Below are 22,860 nucleotides of genomic sequence, written 5' to 3'. Positions count from 1 at the left end.
AAGACGGAAGGCAACGGGATTGATGACGGACAAGATCTTGTAAGGCCCAATAAACTTAGGACCCAACTTCCAGGAGGGAACCTTCAGTTTGATATTCTTTGTAGACAACCACACCAGATCACCCACATCCAGGTCAGGACCAGGCACACGTCTCTTATCCGCCACACGCTTATATCTCTCACTCATCCTCTTCAGATTATCCTGAATCTTTTGCCAAATAAATGACAAAGACGAGGAAAATCTATCCTCATCAGGTAAACCAGAAGACCCCTCTCCAGAGAATGTCCCAAACTGCGGATGAAACCCATATGCACCAAGAAATGGTGACTTATCAGAGGACTCCTGGCGACGGTTATTTAAAGCAAACTCAGCAAGGGACAAAAAAGAACACCAATCCTCCTGATTCTCTGCCACAAAACAGCGAAGATATGTCTCCAGATTCTGATTGACGCATTCGGTCTGACCATTCGACTGCGGGTGAAAAGCAGAAGAGAACGACAACCGAACCCCCAAGCGAGAACAGAAGGCCTTCCAGAATCTGGAAACAAATTGCTTGCCCCTATCAGAAACGATGACTGAAGGAATGCCATGCAATTTGACAATGTGATCAACAAATGCTTGCGCCAGCGTCTTAGCATTGGGTAACCCAGGAATAAATGCGCCATTTTGCTAAAACGGTCCACTTCTACCAGAATCACAGTCTTCCCCGAGGAACGAGGCAGGTCCGTAATGAAGTCCATGGACAGATGCGTCCAAGGACGGGAAGGAATGGGTAACGGGAGGAGAGAACCCGATGGCTGTGAATGAGGGACCTTGGCACGAGCGCAGGTCTCGCAGGCTGCCACAAAACCCTCAACCGTCTTACGAAGAGCCGGCCACCAGAATCTCCGAGCAATGAGATCCACTGTGGCTCTACCGGGTGCCCAGCAAGGACAGTATCGTGGTGCTCCTTAAAAACCTAGTGTCGTAAAGCGAGAGGCACAAACAACCTCCCAGGAGGACAAAGATCAGGAGCCTCTGCCTGGGCTGCCTGAACCTCTGCCTCCAAATCAGGATAAAGAGCAGAGACGACCACCCCTTCAGCCAAAATGGGACCCGGGTCTTCGAAGTTTTCCCCCTACCGGAAAACAACGTGACAGGGAATCAGCCTTCACATTTTTAACCCCAGGGCGGAACGTGACAACAAAATTAAACCTAGAAAAGAATAAAGACCATCTGGCCTGTCTCGGGTTCAGACGCTTGGCTGATTCCAAGTAGGCCAGATTCTTATGGTCGGTAAACACGGTAATAGGGTGTCTGGCTCCCTCTAGCCAATGGCGCCATTCCTTAAAAGCTAATTTGATGGCCAACAACTCCCTATCTCCCACATCGTAATTTCTCTCTGCGGAGGAGAGTTTCCTTGAGAAAAAGGCACACGGTCTCCATTTGGCAGGAGAGGGACCCTGAGATAAGACCGCACCCACACCCACCTCAGAAGCGTCCACCTCAACAATAAAAGGCAGAGAGACATCACTCTCGGAAAACACATCCAAAAATTCAGAGAGAAAAGATGGTACAGTCTTGGTAGAAACCTCTGAAAGAGACGCCGTGAGGCAATTCTCTCTGCAAAAGTCACTCCAACCATTTATTTGCCTTGCTTGCCAATCAATGGTGGGGTTATGTTTAGTGACCCCAACACTAGAGGAGTAGGTAATCCGCTTAAGACGAAACATGACATATCCTCAACATGAGCATCACCCACAGTCAAACGGATATTGTGAACTATGCCTTTTAACGATTTTTGAGAAAGTGGAGCGGAATCGATAGCAAAAACAGGTATATCCTTTTCCAAAGTGCATACCTGTAAACCATGTGTTATAGCAAATTGATTATCAATGAGATTGACAGCTGCTACACTATCTACAAAAATCTCACAAACAATGTTCTTGCTATCTAGCGCCACCCTGGCAGGTAGGACAAAATGGGAACTACAAGCAAACGGCAAACCCTCAATTTCCGCATCAACCTTGCCAATAGTAGCAAATGGAAAGTTTTTAGAGGGTTTTTTTCTTTTTGTTTCTTTATTACCCTCAGAAAACTCCCTGAATCTCCTAGAGGGGCAAACATTAGCCAAATGATTTATACCCCCACAACAGAAACAAACCCTCCTTTGAGAGCTGAATCCTCTACTATCAGAGGCAAGCAAACCCAGCTGCATGGCCTCCTGCTCAGAGGGGATTGAGAGAGACAGAGGCCCCTGCACACTGAATGACACCGCCCCGCTGTCCTTGGACCGAATATGACAGGAAGGAGTGGTCTCTCCTCTCTCTCTAAGACGCCTGTCAATACGAACAGCTAGAGACATGGCAGACTCCAACGAGGCAGGTCTCTCATGAAAAGCAAATGCATCTTTCAATCCCTCCGAAAGACCATGGCAAAATTGACTTCGGAGTCCAGTATCGATCCAACCAGTATCAGCTGCCCATCTCCGAAATTCAGAACAATATATCTCTGCGGACTGTTTACCCTGGCATAAAAGACGCAGTTTAGATTCAGCCAGAGCAATACGATCCGGGTCATCATATTTCTGCCCCAGGGCTACAAAAAATTCATCCACCGATCGGAGGGGCCGTGCCCCCACCGGCAGCGGAAAGGCCCAAGACTAAGCGTTATCCCTGAGCAGCGAGATGATGATCCCCACCCTCTGCTCCTCATCACCAGAGGAATGGGGAAGTAGGCGAAAATGGAATTTGCAAGCCTCTCTAAAGCGAACAAAATTCTCACTACCCCCGGAGAACGTATCCGGAAGCGAGATCTTAGGCTCGGAAACAAACTCCATGAACGCAAGCAGAACCGGTCACCTGAAACTGAGACACAGTTTTACGGAGATCTGCTACCTCCAGTGAAAGACCTTGCATGCGGTCAATCAAAGCTGAAACCGGATCCATGCTTAAGACGGTAATAACGGTTTATAACAGTGGCGTAGGGATCGCCATAGCAGCCATAGCAATGGCTATGGGGCCCTACGCCACTGGGGGCCCGCCGCGACTGAGGATAAAAAAAAATAAAAAAATTAAAATTAAAAATAATGTGGCGAGTGGGCCAGGCGTGGCGCTGTGATAGGGGCAGGGTTCCAGATGGTCTCTCCCTCCCCCCTATGCTGCTGCCGCCGCAGCCAATAGGAAGAGGGACAGGGCCGGGGGAGGGGCTGTGGCCACTGCGCCACCAATGAAGATAACTGACCTGTTAATACAAATGCAGGAGGCGGGTGCCGGAATCACATAGCCGACACCCGACCTCTATGACAGGGAGCTGCGATCAGCGGCAGTTAACCCCTCAGGTGCCGCTCCCTGTCATAGAGGTCGGGTGCCGCTATTTGATTCCGCCACCCGCCTCCTGCATTTGTATTAACAGGTCAGTTATCTTCATTAACATTGAGTGCGGCCCCCCCCCCAGTATAATAAACATTGAGTGCGGCCCCCCCCTAGTATAATAAACATTGAGTGCGCCCCCCCCCAGTATAATAAACATTGAGTGCGCCCCCCCCCCCCCAGTATAATAAACATATAAACATTGGTGGGCAGTGCCAATGAGGGTTAAAAAGTAAAAATAAAAAATTAACTCACCTCCTCCAATTGATCGCGTAGCTGCTGCCGGTCTCTTGTTATTTCTTTAGGACCTGTGGTGACGTCACTGAGCTCCAGCCTCCATCACATGGTCCATTACCATGGTGATGGATCATGTGATGTAACATGTGATGAGCTCAGTGACATCACCACAGGTCCTTTGACAGGTCCTGAAGAAAGTACAGGAGACCGGCTGCTACGCGATCAATTGGAGGTGGTGAGTTAATTTTTATTTATTTTTTTAACCCTCATTGGCACTGCCCACCAATGTTTATATGTTTATTATACTAGGGAGGGGGGGGGGGGGCGCACTGCGCCACCAATGTTTATTATACTGGGGTGTTGGGGGGTGGCGCACTGCACTGTTTATATGTTTATTATACTAGGGAGGGGGGGCGCACTGCGCCACCAATGTTTATTATGTTGGGGGGGGCGCACTGCGCTACCAATGTTTATTATGTTGGGGGGGGGGCGCACACCACACTATTAAATAATTGAGCAGGTATATGTGGCTTGAGCAGGTATATGTGTGAATAGGGAAGATGCTGAGATCCGGCTGTACCTCAAAGTGAGGTACAGCCAGATCTCAGTATCTTCCCTAATCCATATTCACACATATACCTGCTCAAGCCTGGGAGGCGCAGCTGCATTATTTAAAGGGATTCTGTCAGATTTAACCCCTCTAACCTAAGCATATGCTCATGTCCAGACTAATAAGAAGAATCCTAAGCTGGCCTTATTAAACCTCACTGTGGCTCTATTTGCCCAAAAAACTGGTTTTTATAACCTGCCAATCACTTACTTAAGGTGCCCAAGGGGAGGTCCGTTAATACAGGGTGCCCGACCACACCCCTTGCCGTCTGGGACGGGGAGGATTGCGGAGGCGGCGCTGAGCTGTAGAAGGTGGCACTGAAGACAGGGAAGGCGGCGCTGGGCAACGGACGGCAAGGGGTGCAGCCGAGCACCCTGTATTAACGGACCTCACCTTGGGCACCTTAAGTAAGTGATTGACAGGTTATAAAAACCTGTTTTTTGGGCAAATAGAGCCACAGTGAGGTTTAATAAGGCCAGCTTAGGATTCTTCTTATTAGTCTGGACATGAGCATATGTTTAGGTTAGAGGGGTTAAATCTGATGACAGAATCCCTTTAATAGTGTGGTGTGGGGATGTTGGGGTGGGAGGTTCGATAGGTATGTGGGGGTGGGAGATCCGGGAGGGGGGGGCCCATAAATTTTTTTTGCTATGGGGCCCAGTCATTTCTAGCTACGCCCCTGGTTTATAATGTCACGGATGATGTTGCAGATAGCTGGAAGTTATGGATAAACATCCGACTGGCTTGATCCCAAACTAAGGAGCATAAAGGTGACCCTAAGAGCTCACCCTGACTGCTAAGCACATACAAGGGTCTCAGAGGTAGACGATTGCATGCCCTTGTACCTAGACTGTGTGACACCTGAAAACCCTATAATAGGGAGGGGACACGACCACCGGCTCCCTGCACTTAATACGGAGGGAGTCAGGGTCACCTAGAATCAAGCCAGCAAGGAAACACAATACATGAAAGGACTTATCTGAACAAGCAGTAACAGAAGTCTCCAGCAGTGCTCACTTCAATCCAGGAAGTAGTATAAACCGCAAAGTGAGGCAGTATGGGAGGGAATATAAAGGGAGGCAATTAGTGTAAATAGGTAACAGCTGGAAGAAGGAAAGGAGATAAAGTGAAACCAAAACAAAGAACATCATGCAAAAGGTATAGAAGAACGTCTGCTAGACCTTCTCAGAGAACTGGCGGTGACAGTAATTGACTGCAAAGGATTTGCAACCAAGTATTAAAAAGTGAAAGTTTGATTTATGATTATTAATTTGTCCCATTACTTTTGGTCCCCTAACAAGTGGGAGGCACATATGCAAACTGTTGTAATTCCTACACCGTTCACCTGATTTGGATGTAAATACCCTCAAATTAAAGCTGTCAGTCTGCAGTTAAAGCACATCTTGTGGTGGTGTATAGAGCCAAAAATTTTAGAATTGTGTCGATGTCCCAATATTTATGGAGGTTACAATTCTCTGTACATTAGATAAGAAGAGTCTTTATACAAATATTCCCTATCTCTAGAAAGAGCCCTCCAAAGTGAAGGAAAGCTCACCTCTACAGGAGTCCTGAAAATAGCCAAGTGCTTGCTCAGCTATTTCCAGTAGTCCAACTGCGGTGAATGGAGAGGTGGAGAGTGCACTTGCAGTGTGCTCTCCCTTCACCGCTATGCAACTTCCGAAAATAGTAAAGCCTGCTCACTCTGCTATTTTGGGAACTCCCATAGAAGTGAACGGGGAACACGCTGCTCGAGTTCTCCTTTGTTTCAGGGGCCCTGTTCTGGAAATTGGAGCAGGTCCCAGAGATGGCATGTCCTAACAATAAGCCACCAATGTCTGATATATGTCATCCGTATTTTTTGCAGATCCGTTTTTTGTGGACCGCAAAATACCAATGGTCACGTGCATGAAGCCTTAGGGGCTTATATGTTTGCATAGCGAAATGTAATTTTTTTGGTACAATTTTTGTGGTATGTACGGCTTTTTGATCCCTGTAACTTAATGTTTTTGGGGAGACAAGATGACTAAAAAATGTTGAATAACGGGTTTAGATTTTTTTTCCTTTTTGACGTTCACCACACAAGATATATTTTTTATAGTTCAATAGTTCAGACATTTACGGACGCGATGATAAGTAATATGTTTATTTTTATTTTTTTATTTTTTTATTTATTAGCTAATAGTTCCCTTATCTGAAGGCAGAGGAAGCCGCATCCCTCTGCCTAACTCCACAGATGTCGCGAATCAGTGTTGATCGCAGCATCTGAAGGGTTAGACCTCTGTAGAACGAGCACATCATTTGGGTTAGGGCACTGGCTCTTCTTAACTTACAAAGAAAATAAAAGCGTTGATGAGCCTTACTAGTCAAGGCCATTGTATTCTAAGCCCAAGACAGATCCTCTGAAACGTAACACCCAAAAACTTGGTTACTACTTACCCTCTCAACTACAGCCCCATTGATGGTCGGAGGAGCATACTGGCACTTTGTTCTCCTGAAATCCACGACAATCTCCTTGGTCTTATTATTATTTAAGGAGAGATAGTTCTAGTTACACCACAAAGCTAGACGGCTCACTTCATCATTATCACTGATGCGACCATCCATAGTCTTATCATCCAATTCATGTAATTTTCAGCATATCGTAAACGACATAAAAAGAAAAACCCTGAAAACCATGGAAGAAATGCATTTCTTTATTTCACCTGACAAAGAACATTTGTCCCATTTTTCAATTTTAAAAACTACAAGTTGTCTAGCAAAAAATAAGCCCTCGTAAGGGGGATAAAGTGAGCTTCACGTTGGCGGGCCAACAGCTGAAATTAGATGTTCCTTTGATTACATAAATAGGGGAATTAAAAGATGAACAAGAAAAAAGTCTTCAGTGCTTCCTGAAGGTATTAGGTTAGTTATGGCTCATGCACACGACCGTATGTATTTTGCGGTCAGCAAAAAATGGATCCACAAAAAATACTGATGATGTCCATGAGCATTCCGTATTTTGCGGAACAGAACAGCTGGGCCCTAAAAGAACAGTCCTACCCTTGTCTGTTATGCGGACAATAATAGGACATGTTCTATCTTTTTGCAGAACAGACATACGGACATACGGAATCGGAATGCACACGGAGTAACTTCAGGTTTTTTTGCGGACCCATTGAAATGAATGGTTCCGCATGCGGTCTGCAATTTTTTTTTTGTGAATACGGAAAGAAGATACATTCATGTGCATGGGCCCTTGGGCTGATAAATACAGCACGCAGATCTTTGGCTGTGAAAGGGTTAAGTATGGAGAATCTGTGTTAATGATCCATTATATCTAGGAGGAATGCTTTTAAGGTGAGCTACTGATTGATCATTTTTCCTCAAGGCCTGTCTATTGATCTGTGCATATGTTTTTTCCTGCAGTTGTAAACAATGGAGAGATAAAAATTGCAGGCCATTTGTTTCAACTTTCATTATAAGACCAGGTTTACTACCCACAGCTATCCCATGCAACTGAAGCCCCAGCAATAGCCAATGGCCACATGAACTTGATGGTAATGCCTCAGTTTGACCAACAAGATTGACCATTTCCTGCTGGGGGTGAGTGGCATGTTGGCCACATGGGGCAGATGCAGCATGTAAACCCAAACTGAGGGGTACAGTGATTTATGACAAGTAGGCTAATGTCATAGTATGTACACTGTATAAGGCATCGCAAGCCTCTGTGCTTCTTAAAGGATGCAGTCAGTTTTGGCTGCCATGGTCATGTGATGTAACGCCCCAACTGTCGTCAATACACAGAGGACTGGCACCAAGGCAGGCAGCTAGGAAACTCCTGACAATATGGTTCATTAGGACATAAACATGTCATTGATATGGTACTCAGGCTGCTCAGGCAGACACCATACAGTATATCACGAAAGTGAGTACACCCCTCACATTTTAGTAAATATTTAATTATATCTTTTCCCTTTGGAAACTGGGCAGCAGGGCAGTCATCCAACATGATAACGACCACAAACACACCTCCAAGACAACCACTACCTTGCATAAAGGGGTTATCCAAGACTATAAAATGCTCCCCCGTATGTGGGGCCCCTTACAATGAATATACTTACCTGGCTTCCCTCTCCCTGCACCGAACCTGGTCCCCGCACCACCGCTGCTGCTTCTCCCCATGCGTGAATGAAAACATTCGGTGTCAGTGAGGAGCAGCCCATGGCGGGCAGTGATGGGGACGAGCCTCCCTAGCGTCACCCGCTGTGTTTTCATTTATGCCCAAGAGAGCTAAGTGTCACCGCCAGTTCTGTGAGAAGCTCTGGCAGACGTTCTTCTCTACCTCTTGTATGATGTTCTTTGTTTTGGTTTCACTTTCTCATCTCCTTTCCTTCTGCCAGGTGTCAATTATTTAGACATAATCGTCTTCCTTTATATTCCCTCCCATACTGCCTCACTTTGCGGGTTATACTACTTCCTGGATGAAGTGTTCACTGCTGGAGGCTGCGTCTGCTGTTTGCTCAGATAAGTCCTTTACTTTATTGTGTTTGCTTTCTGGCTTGATTCTAGGTGACCCTGACTCCCTCCGTATTAAGTGCAGGGAGCCGGTGGTCATGTCCCCTCACTATTATAGGGTTTTCAGGTGTCACACAGGCTTAGGTACGTGGGCATGCAATCGTCTACCATCGAGACCCTTGTATGTGCATAGCAGTCAGGGAGAGCTCTTAGGGTTTTATAGGGCTCACCTATAAGCTCCTTAGTTTCGGATCAAGCCAGTCGCTCGTTTATTTATTAGTTCCAGCTATCTGCAAATCTCATCCATGACACTAAGGAAGTGCTGGAAAATAATGGTGGCCGCACAAAATATTGACACTTTGGGCACAATTTGGCCATTTTCACTTAGGGGTGTACTCACTTTTGTTACCAGCGGTTTAGACATTAATGGCTGTGTGTTGAGTTATTTTGAGGGCACACCAAATTTACACTGTTATACAAGCTGTATACTGACTACTTTACATTGTATCAAAGCGTCCCATCTTCAGTGTTGTCCCATTATAACAAAATATTCACAAAAATGTGAGGGGTGTACTCACTTTTGTGAGATACTGTATAATACTACATTTTCCGTGCAGCGGTCATTGGTCCAGATTACCTGGCTAGGGTGTAGTCTTGCATTTAAGGAGCCATTAGCGACAACCCGTTTAAAGGATTTTTCAAAAATCATCTGGCTCTTTCAAAGCTTCTTTAAATAAATGCAGTAATCATTAAAGACAATATTATATATTACACAGGTTCCTTTTTTTTAAGTACCTTTTGCCTATAAGTCAGACAACAACCATTGTTGGAGGGGGCATGCTAAGGTAAGAACTAATTAGCGTCCATGTGCTATATATGAGTAGAACTTTTCACCTCCTACTAGAGGCAGTTACATCCGTATAACAGTGACTGTTACAAGAACAATAAACTTTATTATGTGACAACGTCCCAGGTAGATAGCATGTAGGATGTGTGGGAATGTGTGTGTCACACTAATGATGGGGCTTGAAACTCCTTATCACACAATGAAGTGTCCGACCAAAGAGCAAAGGTGCAGCAGTTTCATCTAACCGGGAAGTCTGTGATGGGAAGTCGCCTCTTTCATTTCAGAAAATCATAACTTATACTTTTCATATCAGGGTCATTTTATAATATTTTCCACCATGTCTCAAGCTTTGGAATTAGTTGGATTTTTGATGGGCTTGATTGGAAGTTTAATGTCTGTAGTGACACTGGCGAGTGAAAAGTGGAAAACGTCTACTTTAAGTGGCAGCGTCATCACCTCGTCCATCCTGTACGAGAACTTATGGAAAAGCTGTGCGGAGGCTAGTACCGGAATCACCAACTGCAAGACGTTTGAGTCTCTGCTGAATCTACCAGGTCAGTTCACTGTTCCGTAATCTCACTATTAGTACAGTAAGGCTGAGACGGAGCCTTATGGACCCCCTAGACCAGTGATGTCGAACCTTTTAGAGGCCGAGTGCCCAAACTGTAACCCAAAACCCACTTATTTATCGTAAAGTGCCAACACGGCAATTTAACCTGAATACTATGGGTTTCCGTTCAGAGGAAGATTTTTGAAGCGGAGACAAAAGTCGTGCTGATCAACAGACTGTGCCACGTATCAGTCATAAGGGCACAGGCTGATCTTTTCTTAAGGTATAATTCAGAGTAGGAAGTATTTATTCAGATATAAGCAGTATAAAAACCGCACTAGTAAATTATCTATAAATGTACTTATAGTACTTGAATACAGAACATTTGCACATTCAGGCAGTTTCTAGTCCGTTAGAAGCTCTGAGATCTCATAGATCCTCAGGGAGTGACAGCCCTTTAGCCGCCATTTTATGGTATCTTTTGGGTACTCACCTGGTCACCAGAAAGTTTATATAAAGTTAGTCAAAACGAGGTAGATTAGCTGTATTTCTGGGTAGCCTCGATCGCTGCGACATCATACCTCCCAACTTTTTGGGACGCTCAAAGAGGGACTCTTAAGCTAAGTCGACACTGGTCGCAGCCAGGATGGCTGAGTAGCGGTGATTCCATAGAAATGAATGGGATCGATACGACAGTCGCAAGGAATCAAGGTTGCCGAGTAGCCTTAGCTTTATGGTTCATTGTGCGAAAGTAAATTTTTCCTGTATATTTATACACTTTAATAGTTTTCTAAGCTCACAGTAGCGCAAACATTTATCTGAATATAGAAATTTTTCAAATCCAAATTGCATCAAATAATGAAATAATATACAAGGTTTTGATATACCTGTTCTTGATCAATATTGTAAAAGAGGGACACTTGGGAGGTCTGCAAGAAACCAAATTAACATAGGCCCGGAGATCCTCTTTAACCCGTAGGGTACGGCGCTAGAAAGTGGGTCAGAAATCCTAGCGCCGTACATGTACGGCTCTCTGATCAGCTGCAGGGGTCCGGCAGTCTCTGATAGCCAGACCCCTGCTGTATGCGCCGACATCGGTGAAAACACTGATGCCGGCGCATTAACCCTTGCACTGCCGCTGTCAGCACTGACCACGGCACATACGGTATCCTGCCAGGTGCGGGGTGGCCATCAGGTCCCCGCGCTGCTGTGACCGGGCCTCGATGGCAGGGAAGGCTGCCCGATGCCTTCCTTAGGCATCGTGGCTGCCTTCCGTGACAGCCTGTGAGTTCGTCAGGAAGCTGTAAGTGTATTACAGTGAGTAATACACTTAGAGCCAATGCATTACAATACAGAAGTATTGTGATGCATTGTAAAGGGGATCAGATCCCCAAAAGTTGAAGTCTCAGAGTGGGGCAAAAAATAAAGCGAAAAAAGAAGTTAAAAAAATAGTAAAAAAGTTTTACAAAAAAAAATACGTTTCAAGTAAAAAAAATAAAAAAGTGTCCTTTTCCTAAAATAAAGTAAAAAAAAATTGCAAAAAATAGGGGAAAAAATTAAAGTATGCATATTAGGCATCACCGCGTCCTTAAAAACCTGCTCTATAAAAATATCACATGACCTAACCCCTCAGATGAACACCGTAAAAAATAAAATAAAAAAGTCTTTTTTTTGGCACCCTAAAATAGTGCTAATCAAACTGTCATTTCATCCCGCAAAAATGATACCCTACCTAAGACAATCGCCCAAAAAATAAAAAAAACTATGGCTCTCAGAATATGGAGACACTAAAACATGATTTTTTTTTGTTTCAAAAATGATATTATTGTGTAAAACTTAAATAAATAAAAAAGTATACATATTAGGTATCGCTGCGTCCGTAAGGCTACTTTCACATTAGCATTTTTCTTTTCCGGCATAGCGTTCCGTCCTAAGGGCTCTATACCGGAAAAGAACTGATCAGGCATATCCCGATGCATTCTGAATAGAGAGCAATCCTTTCAGGATGCATCAGGATGTCTTCAGTTCAGTCATTTTGACTGATGAGGCAAAAGAGAAAACCGTAGCATACGGTTATATCTCCGGCCAAAAAAACTGAAGACTTGCCTGAATGCCGGATCCGGCATTTTTTTCCATAAGAATGTATTAGTGCCGGATCCGGCATTCAAAATACCGGAATGCCAGATCCGTCCTTCCGGTCTGCGCATGCGCAGACCTTTAAAAATGAGAAAAAAATAAATACCGGATCCGTTTTGCCTGATGACACCGGAAAAAACGGATCCGGTATTGCAATGCATTTTTCTGACTGATCAGGCATTTTTCAGACTGATCAGGATCCTGATCAGTCTGAAAAATGCCTGATCAGTCAGAAAAAATGACATCCGTTTGCATACAGTTTGCCTGATCAGGCAGTCAGTTTAGGCAACGGAACTGCCTGCCAGAATCAAACAACGCAAGTGTGAAAGTACCCTAAGAACCTGCTGTATAAAAATATCACATGAACTAACCCCTCAGGTGAACACCGTAAAAAAAAAAAAAAAAATTCTGTCAAAAAAGCTATTTTTTGTCACCTTACATCACAAAAAGTGTAATACCAAGCGATCAAAAAGTCATATGCATCCTAAAATAGTACCAATCAAACCGTCATCTCATACTGAAAAAAATGAGCACCTACATAAGACAGTCGCTCAAAAAATAAAAAAAAACTATGGCTTTCAGAATATGGAGACACTAAAAAATATTTTTTTTCGAAAATGCTTTATTATGTAAAACTGAAACAAACAACCAAAAAAAGTTGTATATTCGGTATTGTCGCGTCCGTAACAACCTGCTCTATAAAAATACCACAAGATCTAACCTGTCAGATGAACATTGTAAATAATAAAAAACAGTGCCAAAACAGCTATTTTTTGTTACCTTGCCTCACAAAAAGTGTAAATAGAACAACCAAAAATCATATGTACCCTAAAATAGTACCATCAAAACTGCCACCTTATCCCATAGTTTCCAAAATGGGGTAATTTTTTGGGAGTTTCTACTCTAGGGGTGCATCTGAAATTTCATCTACATATTCCTTTAATTCTTGTGGAATACCTAAAGGGTTACCAAAGTTTGTAAAATCAGTTTTGAATACCTTGAGGGGTGTATTTTCCAAAATGGGGTCACTTTTTTGAGTTTCCAGTGAAATCTGCCCTCCAAAAACCATATGGCGCTCCTATCCTTCTGCGCCCTGCCGTGTGCCCATACAGCATTTTACGACCTTACATGGGATGTTTCTGTAAACTACAGAATCAGCGCAATAAATATTGAGTTTTGTTTGGCTGTTAACCCTTGCTTTGTTACTGGAAAAAATAGATTAAAATGGAAAATCTGCCAAAAAATGGAAATTCTGAAATTTCATCTACATTTTTCTTTAATTCTTGTGGAACACCTAAAGGGTTAACAAAGTTTGTAAAATCAGTTTTGAATACCTTGAGGGGTGTAGCTTCCGAAATGAGGTCATTTTTGGCTGGTTGCTATTATGTAAGCCTCACAAAGTGACTTCTGACCTGAACTGGTCCTTAAAAAGTGGGTTTGGGAAATGTTCTGAAAAATTTCAAGATTTTCTTCTAAACTTTTAGCCTTCTAACGTCCCCAAAAAATAAAATGACATTCACAAAATGATCCAAACATAAAGTAGACATATGGAAAATGTAAAGAATTAACTATTATATGAGGTATCACTATCTGTTTTAAAAGCAGAGACATTTAAATTTGGAAAGTTGTGAATTTTTCCAATTTCTTTTGTAAAGTATATATATATATTTAAATAAAAATGAAAAATATTGACTGAAATGTACTACTATCATGAAGTACAATGTGTCACAAGAAAACAATCTCTGAATGGCTTGTATAAGTAAAAGCGGTCCAAAGTTATTACCACATAAAGTGACACATGTCAGATTTGCAAAAATCGGCCTGGGATTTAAAGTGAAAAGTGGTTTGGTAGTGAAGGGGTTAAGATCAGCCCTTGTACACGTTATTACTACGTGCAAGCACTTTCTAATGTATTTCCGTACCTCCCACTTCATGTATATAAGCGTCATAGATAGAAGTAGGTTAATGATAGAACACTGAAAGAATCATGGCTGGTAAAGTCATTACAGGAATTCAAACTGGCCATACGTATTCAGTGACAGCGGTAGTCTTTCTAGGAACATTATGGGAGTATTCTTTCAAGGAAAGATCTTTCAAAGACTATTGGATACACTTTTTAAACATGGCAGATGGCAGAGGGGACTGCACAGTAAAATATCAATTTTTGCAGAAGAAACTAGACTATGGAAAGTAGTACAGTATACTGCACCAGATGGATCTGGAAAAGAGCCCATTCACACCACTGTATCCGCTTTTGAGGTCTGCAAATTGTGGATCCACAAAACATGGATACCGGCCGTGTGCGTTCCACATTTTTTTGATCAGATCGTCTTTCGCAATACGGGCCCGGCCGGGACAAGGTCGAGCGAATAAGCCCTAAATTGGAGGCTTGAAGCGAGAAATTACTGATCAACCCTATTAAACCAGACATACTGCCTGGTAGGGATTATCATGCTGATTAAAACTATGCATTTCTTTTGACTGTATGCTAAATAGCTGCAGAGATATGTGTGTTTTTATTCATATGTAAATCAGAAGTTCGGACACCAGGAGGCAGGGCTGAACCCTTTGAGCACTGCTTTGTAAGACCCCCTGTGATCTGCACACTCCCCCTCCCCTAAATGACAGGGCTAGACATCAGCATGCTGAGGACAGAGCTGTGTCCTAGCATTAAGGCTGGGTTCAGACCTGAGTGTATTTGATCTGCGCGTTTAACGCGCGTTTTTGTCGCGCGTTTTTATGCGCGTTTTTTGCAATAGTAAACGCGCGTTTGACGCGCGTTTGTGTGATTGACTGCAGTGTCCTATGGCCACAAACGCGCGTCAAAATGCCCCAAAGAAGCTCAAGAACTTGTTTGAGCGTAGGGCGTTTTTCAGCGCGTTCAAACGTGCTGTAAAACGCTCAAGTGAGAACCAGGGCCATAGGGAAGCATTGGTTTTCATGTGTTGAGCGTTTTACAGCGCGTTTGAACGCGCTGTAAAACGCTCAAGTGTGAACCCAGCCTTAAATATCTTATACACCATGTAGTATAGCTTCACCACACTGAGATCTGCTCTATACATATTACTGCTTTAGGCCCCTTTCACACGGGCAAGTTTTCCGCGTGGGTGCAATGCATGAGGTGAACTCATTGCACCCGCACTGAATCCTAACCGATTCATTTCTATGGGGCTGTTCACATGAGCAATGTTTTTCACGCATCACTTGTGCGTTGCGTGAAAGTCGCAGCATGCTCTATATTCTGCGTTTTTCACGCAAAGCAGGTCCCATAGAAATGAATGGGGCTGTGTGAAAATTGCATAGCATCTGCAAGCAAGTGTGGATGCGATGCGATTTTCACGCATGGTTGCTAAGGAGACGAGGGATGAGCGACCCGGGTCCCCATTTACTTTATAACATGTTTATAATGGAGTATAATAGTATTCTTTAATACAGAATGCAAAGTGAAATGTCACTTGAGGGTTAAAAAATAAAACATTACTCACCTCATCCACTTGATCGCACAGCCGGGATCCTCTTCTTTGTTCTTCTTCATTCAGCAGGACCTGCGCTGACCTCACTGCGCTCATGAGCATGATGACGTCAGCGAAGGTCCTTTTGCAGGTCCTTCAACAAGAACAAAGAAGAGGATCCTGGCTGCGCGATCAAGTGGATGAGGTGAGTAATGTTTTTATTATTTTTTAACCCTCAAGTGACATTTCACTTTGCTTTCTGTATTCAGAATGCTATTATTTTCCCTTATAACCATGTTATAATGTAAAATAATAAAATCTACAGAACACCGATCCTAAGCCCGAACTTCAGTAAAGAAGTACGGGTTCGGGTCTGGGTACCACATTCAGTTTTTTTTCACGCCCGTGCAAAACGCATCAAAACGCATTGCACCCATGTGGAAAAAACTGAACGCAATCGCAGACAAAACTGACTGAACTTGCTTGCAAAATGGTGCGAGTTTCACTGAATGCACCCTGAACGCATCCAGACCTAATCCGTCATGCTTGTGTGAAAGGGACCTTAATAGGCTTGATCCTGGAGACAGAGCCACTTTAACCCTTTCTCAACATAAATTTACGTCTGCAGCTGGGCATTTAAAAGTGCGCGCCATAGCTTTGCTGTTTTAAACGTATGGGAACTATAAAGTGTAAAAAAAAATGTTTTTAAATAATTAAAAAATACAGAAATTCCAATCACCCCTCTTGCGAAAACGGCAAAGTGGAAAAATTACCTATTTTCAATTTTTTGGTCGCTTCATTTCCCATAAGAAATTAAATAAAAAGTGATCAAAAAGTCATACACAAACCAATAGTATCACTGAAAAGTACAGATCACTCCACAAAGCTCCGTACACATAACTACAAAAAAGAGGGGCCAGAATATGGCAAGGAAAAGAAAAAATATATTTTTTAAAAGTCCCCCCCCCCCCAGTATTAAGCCTCATTCACACGTCAGTGTTTCACGGACGTGTGCTGTACATGTTCTCCACGTCCCCTTTCATTTTAATGTGTGTATTCAGATATCAGTGTTTTTAGCACGGATGCATGCTCTATTTAGTCCGTGTTCACGCATCCATCATGTCCATTATAGTCTATGGGTCCATGAAAACGGATCCATGTTGCATCCGTGTTTCACAGATCATTAAGAAGAGATGCTTTGAAAATTATTTTTCAGCTGTTCAGTGTCACGTGAAACACGGATGCAACACGGACAGCAAAAAACGGACACACAGACCTTTCACGGATGCATCACTGACCACCTGCTCACGGATTTGAGCACGGACGTGTGAATGAGGCTTTAAAATGCAAGAAAACTATACATATGTGGTATCGCCGTAATTGTACTGACCTGGAGAATAAAAGTAACAGGTCAGTTTTACCGCATAGAAAATGGTGTGAAAAATTCCCCCATAAAACTGTGTTGTTGTTTTTTTATATTTCCACCTCGTTTGGAATTTGTTCCCGCTTCCCACCACATTTTATGCAACTGTATATGGTATCATTAGAAAGTGCATCTTGTCCCATAAAATTCAAGCCCTCGTACGGCTATGTGAATGAAAGAACATAAAGGTTATGGCTTTGGTAGGGCTGGGAGTAAAAATTTCCTGGTCATAAAAGGGTTAAGGACCAATTAAGCAGCATTTTTTTTTCAATTTTTCATCCTTGTATTTCGAAGGCCAATAACTTTTTTTATTTTTCTGGTTTCTGTAGCTGTATGAGGGCTCGTTTTTGTATTTTCCATTAGCACCATTTTGGACAACATATAATGTATATAGTAATTATATTATATTTTTTTTGGAAGGGGAGTCAGAAATAATAATTAAAAAAAAACTTTTTTATGCCATGTGCCATGCAGTATACATAAATTAACTTTATTCTGAGTTGTAAACATTGCAGTGGTATTAAATATGCATTTTCTTTAAGATGAATAAGATATTTTTATTTAAAAAAAATGGCATTTAATTTGCAGGGGTGAGATTTTTTTAATGAAATTTTATTAAACTTAGGGCTTGTTCACACAGCCGTTGTGTGCCCGTTACCGCATTGCGGCCCGCATACGGAGGGTCTGCAATACACACTCCACGTCACGGATGTGAACCCATTCACTTGAATGGGTCCGCAATCACGGAGATGCGTCACGGAAGCACGGATCGGAACCCCACAGAAGCACTATGGAGTGCTTCCATGGTGTTTCTGGCCATGCCTCCGCACCGCAAAAAAATAGAACATGTTCTATTTTTTGGTGGTGCGGGCGGATCACGGACCCATTTAAGTTGAATGGGTCTGGATCTGTCCCGGCCGCCGCATGAATGTTGCCCATGCATTGGGGGCCGCTAGATGCGGTCCCCAATGCACGGAACGGCTGCACCACGGCCGTGTGAACAAGCCCTTAATTATACTCTTTTTAATTTTCCTTTTTTTCTCCCACTAAGGACTTGAAGTAGTGATCCTTTGAATGCTTACATAATGCTTTAGTTCAAATGAAGAGAAGGGGAATGTTTTATTAGGCGACTTTTTGAAGTCAATATATACAAACTAAGAAGACAGGTTGGCATTAGCAGGAGGTGCTTCAAACCCACATGCAATTGTGCATATATATAGGGGAGCAGATCCTGCACTTGTGGCCCGTTGCTAATGGCAATCCCCAGCAAAATGCATACAATGGAGGATGCCCGCAGCGAACCACAAGTACCACAATAGACATCCTACACAAGGTAACAAGTGTGGATGTAATAATTAATATAACAATATAACAAAACAATAACAAACACAGGTGCACTCTGCAGTATTACTAAATCCTCAAACTGTTTTTAAAATTGAGAGATTAGTCAACATGTCCTACGGTGTAGAACATGTCTAAGCCCGGACACCGCGACAAGGTTTCTCAAGTAGGTATCGCCCATATGGCTCAGGTAGGAGAGTGTAGGGTCCCGGGCTACTTGAGAAACCTTGTCGCGGTGTCCGGGCTTAGACATGTTCTACACCGTAGGACATGTTGACTAATCTCTCAATTTTAAAAACAGTTTGAGGATTTAGTAATACTGCAGAGTGCACCTGTGTTTGTTATTGTTTTGTTATATTGACTTTTTGAAGTCAGTTTTGTTTTGAGTTTGCATTGGCAAAAGATGTACCAAAGTTACAAATTGGCGCACATAGCTTGATAAATTTGGTGCATCATAAAACCTAATACTTTTGTTTAGAAATGCTTCTCCAGCTTTTCTATGTCAAGTGATAAATCTGGAGTTAAAGAGGACCTTTCACCTATTCTTACTCTATGAACTAAGTATACAGCCATGTGGAGCGGCGCCCGGGGATCTCACTGCACTTACTATTATCCCCAGGCGCCGCTCCGTTCTCCTGCTATGCCCTCCGGTATCTCCGTTCCCTAAGTTATGGTAGGCGGAGTCTGCCCTAGCGCTGGCCAATCGCATTGCAGAGCTCACAGCCTGGGAGAAAATAACCTCACAGGCTGTGAGCTCTGCGCTGCGATTGGCCAGCGCTAGGGCAGACTCCGCCTACCATAACTTAGGGACTGGTATCTCCGCCTACTATAACTTAGGGAACGGAGATACCGGAGGGCATAGCGGCAGAACGGAGCGGCGCCCGGGGATAATAGTAAGTGCAGTGAGATCCCCGGGCGCCGCTCCACATGGCTGTATACTTAGTTCATAGGGTAAGAATAGGTGAAAGGTCCTCTTTAAACGACTCTTCTACATCAGAAAACTGGCGTAAAAGAATGATACCTTCCCCCCCGTAGTATTTTAAAGTAATATTCCCCAGGACCTTTTTCAACTTTACAAAGGTTTATGACTATATATTAAAGAATTGGAGGTAGATTTATCAAAACTGGTGTAAAGTAGAACTGGCTTTGTTGCCCATAGCAACCAATCAGATTCCACCTTTCATTTTTCACAGCTCCTTTGGAAAATGAAAGGTGGAATCTGATTGGTTGCTTTGGATAACTAAACCAGTTTTCCTTTACAGCAGTTTTGTTATATCTCCTCCTTTGTGTCACTTTTCATTCATTGCTTCAACTACAACTAGAATGATAATCAATGGTGTCGCACTAGACATACTACGACTGCTAAGCCACAGTTGCACAAAAATCCAACTTGGATGGATTTTTTGCGACTGTCGTGTCGCAGTCGTTGCATGTCGCATGTTGCAGTGCGACACCGTTCACTATAATTATAAAAAATGTTGAGCAACTTTTCGGGGACAAGAAGTTGCGCAACACGTTGCCGTGTACCCTTAGCCTAATAATACATCACGTTAAGTACATACTTGTCACAATATCTCATGTTCAAGTCCCCCACTGGGACCAAAAAACTGTAAAGAAAAAAAGAAACAAGTAGCAAAAATATTGCCTTTTTCTGCAGCTAAATGGGCACATTTATTAGGGCACAGGCCCCTTCATGACTTCAGTGGATCCTCCACCAGTTCTAAACGTAATACAGCTTCCTAACTGTCTAAAACAGGCGTAGAAAATGGTAAATCAGACGGGGCTGCCGGCCCGTCCCCTTCCCCACCCACTTTTTTAGACCTGTGTGTTCGTGCAGAAGTCGCAGATTCCGGCACCACTAACCATAGCGCCGCAATCTGCCCTTGAAATACGCCTAATTTAGGCGTATTTCAGACTGATAAATGACCCCCAAATTTCTGCTACATTAACAACTTATAAAATATAATGATCACAGTAATGCCAAAAATCAATGTCAAAATTGCTGTTTTTTGTTCATTCTTCTCCAAGTAAAGCACAATTGAAAGTTATCAAAAATCATAATCACAGTACCACAGTAAAATCTCTGTGGGTGGAAAAACAAAAATGTTATTAGCCCTTTATAGCTTTTATTGTGCAAAAGTAGAAAAAAAAAAGTTTTTGTATTATCATAATCATGCTGAGTTATCACGTTACCTATATCCACACATAAACCCAAAAATCAATGGCAGAATTCCTGTGTTTTTTCACACCATCATCTCAAAACATTAATATAAGTTATAAAATACATTATATGTACCTCAGAATGGCACCATTAAAACTTGTCCTGCATTAAGGTACACCATGTTGATAAAGAAATTAAAAAAGTTATGGCTTTAACCCCTTCCCACCACAACATTTTCTGTTTTGTTCATTTTTGTTTTTTTACTCCCTGCATTCCAAAAGCCATAACATTTAGATTTCTCTGTTCACATGAGCATATAAGGACTTTTTGTGGCACAAGTTCCTAATGGCATCATTTAATATTCCATACAATGTATTGGGAAGCTGGAAAAAATATGAATGGATTGAATTAGAAAAAATGCAACTTTGCCATGGTTTTATAAGTTTTGTTTCTATGGCATTCACTGTGTAGCAAAAAAATGACACATTACCGTTGTCCTGCAGGGGATTACAGTGACACCACATTATACTGTTCTTATTATGTTTTAACCCCTTAAGGACTCAGCCCTATTTCACCTTAAGGACTTGGCCATTTTTTGCAAATCTGACCACTGTCACTTTAAGTGCTGATAACTTTAAAACGCTTTGACTTATCCAGGCCGTTCTGAGAATAATTTTTTTTGCACAAAATAATACCTAATTTACCAAAAAAATTGAAAAATTTGCAAATTTCAAAGTTTCAGTTTCTCTACTTCTGTAATACATAGTAATACCCCCAAAAATTGTGATGACTTTACATTCCCCATATGTCTACTTCAAGTTTGAATTGTTTTGGGAATGATATTTTATTTTTTAAGGGATGTTATAAGGCTTAGAAGTTTAGAAGCAAATCTTGAAATTTTTCTGAAATTTACAAAAACTCAATTTTTAGGGACCAGTTCAGCTCTGAAGTCACTTTGCGAGGCTTACATAATAGAAACCACCCAAAAATGACCCCATCTAAGAAACTACACCCCTCAAGGTATTCAAAACTGATTTTACAAACTTCGTTAACCCTTTAGGTGTTGCACAAGAGTTATTGGCAAATGGGGATGAAATTTGAGAATTTCATTTTTTTGCCTAATTTTCCATTTTAACCAATTTTTTCCACTAACCAAGCAAGGGTTAACAGCCAAACAAGACTGTATCTTTATTGCCCTGACTCTGCCGTTTACAGAAACACCCCATATGTGGCCGTAAACTACTGTACGGCCACACAGCGGGGCGTAGAGTGAAAGGTGCGCCGTTTGGTTTTTGGAAGACAGATTTTGCTGGACTGGTTTTTTGACACCATGTCCCATTTGAAGCCCCCCTGATGCACCCCTAGAGTAGAAACTCCATAAAAGTGACCCCATCTAAGAAACTACAACCCTCAAGGTATTCAAAACTGATTTTACAAACTTTGTTAACCCTTTAGGAGTTGCACAAGATTTAATGGAAAATAGAGATCCAATTTCCAAATTTCACTTTTTTGGCAGATTTTCCATTTTAATATTTTTTTTCCAGTTACAAAGCAAGGGTTAACAGCCAAACAAAACTCATTATTTATGGTCCTAATTCTGTAGTTTACAGAAACACCCCATATGTGGTCGTAAACCGCTGTACGGGCACACGGCAGGGCGCAGAAGGAAAGGAATGCCATACGGTTTTTGGAAGGCAGGTTTTGCTGGACTGGTTTTTTGACACCATGTCCCATTTGAAGCCCCCCTGATGCACCCCTAGAGTAGAAACTCCAGAAAAGTGACCCCATTTTAGAAACTACGGAATAGGGTGGCAGTTTTGTTGGTACTAGTTTAGGGTACATATGATTTTTGGTTGCTCTATATTACACTTTTTGTGAGGCAAGGTAACAAGAAATAGCTTTTTTGGCTTTTTTAGTTTTTTTTTTTGTTATTTATAAAATTCATCTGACAGGTTAGATCATGTGGTAATTTCATAGAGCAGGTTTTCCCGGACGCGGCGATACCTAATATGTATACAATTTTTTTTATTTATGTAAGTTTTACCCAATGATTTCATTTTTAAAACAAAAAAAAAGTTTTAGTGTCTCCATAGTCTAAGAGCCATAGTTTTTTCAGTTTTTGGGCGATTATCTTAAGTAGGGTCTCATTTTTTGCGGGATGAGATGATGGTTTGATTTGCACTATTTTGGGGTGCATATGACTTTTTGATCGCTTGCCATTACACTTTTTGTGACGTAAGATGACAAAAAATGGCTTTT

The 22,860-nt window shown here is 42.4% G+C and overlaps 1 protein-coding gene across 3 annotated transcripts in view; it reads left to right on the top strand.

The window, feature by feature from the left end:
* The window catches only part of LOC120997668 (claudin-15-like), an 89,232-nt gene that overhangs the window by 47,888 nt on the left and 18,484 nt on the right, over positions 1-22,860 (top strand). The window contains exon 1 of one of the 3 annotated variants that reach the window (XM_040427866.1): positions 9,861-10,092. The exons of the other annotated variants lie outside the window; for them this stretch is intronic. Within the exon in view, the coding sequence (XP_040283800.1) occupies positions 9,876-10,092 (217 nt within the window). The 5' untranslated portion in view covers positions 9,861-9,875. Of the gene's footprint in view, positions 1-9,860; positions 10,093-22,860 lie in introns of those variants that run through there. 3 annotated transcript variants of the gene reach the window in all.

The sequence above is a fragment of the Bufo bufo genome, chromosome 4 (assembly GCF_905171765.1).
Source record: "Bufo bufo chromosome 4, aBufBuf1.1, whole genome shotgun sequence".
Taxonomy (NCBI): domain Eukaryota; kingdom Metazoa; phylum Chordata; class Amphibia; order Anura; family Bufonidae; genus Bufo; species Bufo bufo.
The sequence above is the reverse complement of the archived record's forward strand: the minus strand, read 5'-3'. Positions and strand labels throughout refer to the sequence as shown.